The sequence below is a fragment of the Lactuca virosa genome, chromosome 2 (genome assembly GCF_052849685.1).
Source record: "Lactuca virosa cultivar CGN04683 chromosome 2, Lactuca_virosa_CGN04683_v6, whole genome shotgun sequence".
Taxonomy (NCBI): domain Eukaryota; kingdom Viridiplantae; phylum Streptophyta; class Magnoliopsida; order Asterales; family Asteraceae; genus Lactuca; species Lactuca virosa.
This window is the reverse complement of record NC_136427.1, coordinates 258,283,156-258,289,103: the sequence shown is the minus strand read 5'-3', so window position 1 is coordinate 258,289,103 and position 5,948 is coordinate 258,283,156. Positions and strand designations below refer to the sequence as shown.

The 5,948-nt window shown below is 31.3% G+C and overlaps 1 protein-coding gene across 2 annotated transcripts; it reads left to right on the top strand.

The window, feature by feature from the left end:
* LOC145160869 (DNA binding protein) lies at positions 1-3,242 on the top strand. Of its 2 annotated transcripts, none has more exons than XM_079080235.1 (4): positions 1-95; positions 999-1,172; positions 1,379-2,063; positions 2,671-3,242. In XM_079080235.1, exons 2-4 carry the CDS (start codon positions 1,039-1,041, stop codon positions 2,815-2,817), a joined length of 966 nt encoding a protein of 321 aa, XP_078936361.1. In that variant the 5' UTR covers positions 1-95; positions 999-1,038; the 3' UTR covers positions 2,818-3,242. The 2 variants fall into 2 exon arrangements, with proteins under 2 accessions (XP_078936361.1, XP_078936362.1); XM_079080236.1 differs by lacking the exon at positions 1-95 and adding an exon at positions 106-238.
* The last annotated feature ends 2,706 nt before the right edge of the window (positions 3,243-5,948 follow it).

Below are 5,948 nucleotides of genomic sequence, written 5' to 3'. Positions count from 1 at the left end.
TTTTCAGACAGTCCACTGTCTAGTACTACGCTCTGTAGGTTTTCACTTTTCACACTTTAGCATTGCACCCTTTCATCTCCGACCTCGCCATACAGGTAACTTCTTATAATATATGTACGATTCTGATCTTCCTTATGGTTTTGTTACATGTCCATTCGCATTTCCATTTTCCCATTTCACATCTGGTGATTATCTTTGTTGTTTGGATCATTGATTCTCATACGTCCCTTAATTAGAAGTAAGTTATCTCTTCCTTGCATCTTCCACATCGTTTATTAGCAAAAAGTGTACGTGAACTGTTTGTCTCTTCCAAGTTTCTTGTATGAGGGCGTTTAATTCTTCTTGTTTTTGGAGTTGCTTAGGTTTGACCGTTCTTGTTTATTCTTAATGTTAGTGATGTAAAATGAATGTCGCTTCGTGATTTTGTATACAACATAGGCGGGAAAAGAGACATTCAGTAAAGCCCATTTCCTGTCCTGTCTTAAGAACCTGGCTCAAAAGAGAAAAGAAGACCGAGGCTAAAAGAGATCTCATTTTCGACGATTGAACTACAATTTCAGTTGGTTTGAGTGAGATTGGACGCCTTTAGTTGTGAAGAGATATATTTTCGATTGTTTGAAATCCTAACTGTGAGACCTGATACAAACTTATTGATCTTTTGAAAACTATAAGGATGGTTGTTAGTTGTTACAAGTATTTGTATATGCATCACATAAACAATAGGTTACCAATCAAATAAACACATGCCAATTTTTTTTGGGTTCTGTTTCTGCAAATGGGCTTGCAAGAGTCGAGATATATCTCTACTGGAGTGCTATCAAAAGAAATTGAATTTGCTAGGGTTGTTTCAGACTTAATTAACATCTACACCCTAGACCACGGCTTACTTCTTGCTCTTTTGTTTGACTTTGAGGGATACATGTCATACTTAATAATCTGCTCTGTTTTGTTTAGATATAATGATATGAGATGATAATTTCTATGATAATCATGTTTAGTGAGTAGCTGTCATTGTTGTTGAACTCTTCCCTCACCCGAATGCAAGTTATCAAAGGAGGTTGCATCGGGCAAACCTTTGCCCTAGCAAAATCCAATGACTCTGCAGGAGGGAAAAGATCAAAAAGACGCTCAAAAGAGGAAAGAAAAGAAATGGTGGAGGCTTTTATAAAGAGGTAATGTCATTTCATTTTATTCTCCCTCATTTTTTTTTTTTTTTTTTTCTTCCTGTCTTTAAGTAATATCATCAGAGCTATTGCTTCACAATCTGCTTCCAAGTTTCAGAAGTAATTGATCATGTAGCCGATTATTTCTTTATTTAATGTTGTTTAAGATATGTAGTTGTCATTTTTCATGATTTTTACAATATGCTAACTTACAGATATCAGGGGTCAAATAATGGAAGTTTCCCATCACTGCGTCTCACACGCAAGGAAGTTGGTGGGTCCTACTACACAGTGCGTGAAGTTTTTCGTGAGCTAATTCAGGAGAATCGAGTCCTGGCCCCACCTAAATTGCCTCCAAGTGAGGAGAACATGGAGAATCTGGATAGCTTCTTGGAAAACTACTCATCGGGTTCCATTTCATTTGATCCAAAAGACAAACAAACACTACTTAAAGAATATGAATTAAGACGCGAAAAAGTTTTGAGTTCAAGAAGGATCTCTGAACTGCAAAGACGGAATCTTGATAATGATGATATTATTATTAATGGGAGTACTCATACAACAATGAAAAATGAAGAATTTGAAGATCCAGGATATAATAATGGAGCTTTGGATAGTGAAGTTGAAGAACCAGTGCATACAGAATTACTAATGGAACAGGCTATGAAAGGACATAAAGATGAAACAGAAGAAGTTGAAGTGCATCAAGGTCAAATACGTCATTTTTCAGAAGATGTAGTGGTAGAGACTTTTCCATTGAGACCTGTTTCTAGCATGGTGTATAACATTGATGAGAAAACAAGTGAGAAAGAGGTATTGGATGGTGGTAATGATGAAAGATTTGTTCATGATGCAATCAAAGATGTTAAATCTGAGGAAACATTGCCTGCTGAAGACAAAGTGAGTTCTTTTTATACCACTTAATTTCCATAATCAGTGGTTTATCTTAAACTAATGATAAAGTTGTAGTCCTAGTTTTACATAGGCTTAAATGCAAGAAATAGCAATGTACTTTAATTGGATTCTTTTATTATAGCATTCTGCTTCTATTCCTCTTTACTACAGCATTGTACTTTGAAAAATCTACCTAGTTATAGCAATGTCATCAAAATATAAAGCAATTATGACTGCTATAATTGGACATACTTTTCAAAGTATAATGTCCTTATAAGAAAAAATGAAAGTAGAATGCTATAATTGGGTAGCTTGTTCAAAGTTCAATGTCCTAATAAGAAAAAAATTGGAAGTCCAATGCTATAATTGGGTAGACTTTTGAAAGTCCAAAGTCTTAATATGAAAAAAAATTGCAAGTACAATGTATAATTGGGTAGAAATTAAAAAGTTTAATGTCTTAATAATTAATATGAATGTTTTTTTGGAAGTATAGTGCTGTAAATAGTAGAAAGAAATGGAAGTAGGATGCTATAAACTACACCATAAATGAAAGTACATTGCTATTTCTTGCATTTAGCCCTCATGAATGTAATATTATTTGCCACTTTGACAGGTATCTAGTACCCCTAAACATGGTTCTTTAAGCAATGAATCAAGGGAAGCATCAGGAATAAAGAAATCAGAGAGGCAAGCAACTAATCCGATCGTGTCATTCACCAAAACGTTCTTTGCTGCATTCATGAAGTTATGGTCTGAATAAATATTCAACTTCAGGTTTGCTCCTATATAATATGGATTTAATTGGGGTTGGAAGAAAATAAATTTTGATTTGTTTCTTTCAAAGAAAGTTATTAAGGTTGCAAGTTTGGTTATTAATGTGCGTATTAATACAAGACAGGAGGCAAACTTCCATTTTTGGTTGCGGGGCGAGACATAAATATATATTGTAATATTTATTTTCTTTGTGAAAAACATGTAATGGCTTTGGCATCATCCGTTTATTATTGAACATATTTGGAAATGTTTTGTTTGTTCATGCCAAAAACTCGCCAAGATATAGCGTGATTTTTTTTTTGTTAGAGAGAGTATCCTTATTTGACTTGCGAATGATGTCCTTAGCATGAAAATGTAAGTAGTTTGGCTTTATTTCAAAAAAAGTAATAGAAACGTATGCACGATTTACTATTTGTGGACAGAATGGTCATTTTATTAAATTTTGGATAGAAGTAGTTTTCCACAAGTGCACCATTTATGACCACCTTTTTTGTTAAAAAAAAAAAGAAAAGAAAAAACAAAAACAAAAAAACAAAACACGGCTACCTTTCAAGGTAGTTTTAGTGAACAACTCAAATTTTAATTATTAGTTGTGACACTCGAGTATTACATGGATTTATTCTGAAAAAAAAAAGTTAAATAGTATGAAAGTCTAAACATTTAAGAGTTTGAGTTTATCAGAAAAATAAAAAAAATATTGAATTATTGAAATTGAAATGTTCATTTCTCTGTAATTTAAACAAATAATTTAAATAAATAAACAAAAAAATAATAATTGGGCTTTAATCTGGGAATTTTGAAATTAGAAAAATAAAAAAGAATTTTGAATTATTGAAAAAAAAGTTGCATTAATGAAATTAATATACATTTATTATTATACTAGGTTACAACCCGTGGAAACCACGGGTAAAAAATTTATAAAACATTTATAATTATTATTAAGAAATTGTTGTTTTAGGTATTTTCTCCATTAATAGTTGGTGAAGCTATTTAAAATAACATTAGGAAGACTTTATGTTTGGACGACATAAAGAAATTAAGTTAATTTACATCATTTGTGTATATGACTGGTTATCCGTTGAAATACCAATCATACATTCTGTCGGGTACAAATATTGGTGATTCAAATGATATGTTCAAGAAGATTCAACTAATAACTAAGAACCTCGATAATGTGTTTTATATGAGATTAAATTATGCTCTCTTGTTAACTTGAACTTCGGAATAGGGTATAAAGCTTGAAAGTAAAATGGGAAAATCTCACCATTACTGTTTATGAATTATAATTTTTCTTTATTTGGTGATACGTATGAATTGTTTCTAAAGTAAAAATATACTTATTAATCGTATTTTCAATGTATAAGGGTGTTGATGTTGATGTTTGTTTTTTTTTTTGTTATTATTATTATTATTATTATTATTATTATTATTATTATTATTATTTGCCGAAATCACATATGAGGCATAGGATTTGATGCAAATGATTGCATACACATTCCGTATATAGAGGATTGTATACCAAATATATTCATTGTGCATTAAATATTTTCGTGGAGTAAATAGGAAACAAATATGGAGTTATATTCTGAAAAATAAGACGAAGGGCATTATGGTCAATTCACAATAATCGAAGATGGATGTAGAGAGATGCCACGTGTACAAAAGGTTTCATTTATTAGATAGTTAGATTATTTGCCGAAATCACATATGAGGCATAGGATTTGATGCAAATGATTGCATACACATTCCGTATATAGAGGATTGTATACCAAATATATTCATTGTGCATTAAATATTTTCGTGGAGTAAATAGGAAACAAATATGGAGTTATATTCTGAAAAATAAGACGAAGGGCATTATGGTCAATTCACAATAATCGAAGATGGATGTAGAGAGATGCCACGTGTACAAAAGGTTTCATTTATTAGATAGTTAGATTATTTGCCGAAATCACATATGAGGCATAGGATTTGATGCAAATGATTGCATACACATTCCGTATATAGAGGATTGTATACCAAATATATTCATTGTGCATTAAATATTTTCGTGGAGTAAATAGGAAACAAATATGGAGTTATATTCTGAAAAATAAGACGAAGGGCATTATGGTCAATTCACAATAATCGAAGATGGATGTAGAGAGATGCCACGTGTACAAAAGGTTTCATTTATTAGATAGTTAGATTATTTGCCGAAATCACATATGAGGCATAGGATTTGATGCAAATGATTGCATACACATTCCGTATATAGAGGATTGTATACCAAATATATTCATTGTGCATTAAATATTTTCGTGGAGTAAATAGGAAACAAATATGGAGTTATATTCTGAAAAATAAGACGAAGGGCATTATGGTCAATTCACAATAATCGAAGATGGATGTAGAGAGATGCCACGTGTACAAAAGGTTTCATTTATTAGATAGTTAGATTATTTGCCGAAATCACATATGAGGCATAGGATTTGATGCAAATGATTGCATACACATTCCGTATATAGAGGATTGTATACCAAATATATTCATTGTGCATTAAATATTTTCGTGGAGTAAATAGGAAACAAATATGGAGTTATATTCTGAAAAATAAGACGAAGGGCATTATGGTCAATTCACAATAATCGAAGATGGATGTAGAGAGATGCCACGTGTACAAAAGGTTTCATTTATTAGATAGTTAGATTAGATTAGATTTATTACGATTATTATATTTAAATACTATATGGAATTTAATAAAATGACATATGGAAAAAATTTTAATTTAAAATAACCATAAAATGATATATGACAAAATAAACGAGAGTGTCACATGTGCCAAATTTTTATTTATTTATTAGAGTAGATAGTTAAAAAAGATAAATATTTTTATCACTTGGGTGTCGTAATATTTTCCTAGCAACGCACTAACCGAGTTACTTAATTACATTAAGATGAAACAATATCAACCATTCAATCACACAAATTATGGAATTAAAGCAATATCAATATGGTATCATGGGTAACCATTTTTTATTGGAAGAGCACCATTTGCATTTATTAAATATTATACTGACATATGGTCATATATATGCAGCCAACTTGTTAAGCCACAGCGCCCCTTAATGAAGTCCA

Coding starts and splice junctions, on each gene's coding strand:
- LOC145160869 (XM_079080235.1), top strand. CDS start 1,039: ATGCAAGTTATCAAAGGAGGTTGCATCGGGCAAACCTTTGCCCTAGCA. Junction 1,173..1,378: donor GTGGAGGCTTTTATAAAGAG/GTAATGTCATTT, acceptor GCTAACTTACAG/ATATCAGGGGTCAAATAATG. Junction 2,064..2,670: donor CATTGCCTGCTGAAGACAAA/GTGAGTTCTTTT, acceptor CCACTTTGACAG/GTATCTAGTACCCCTAAACA.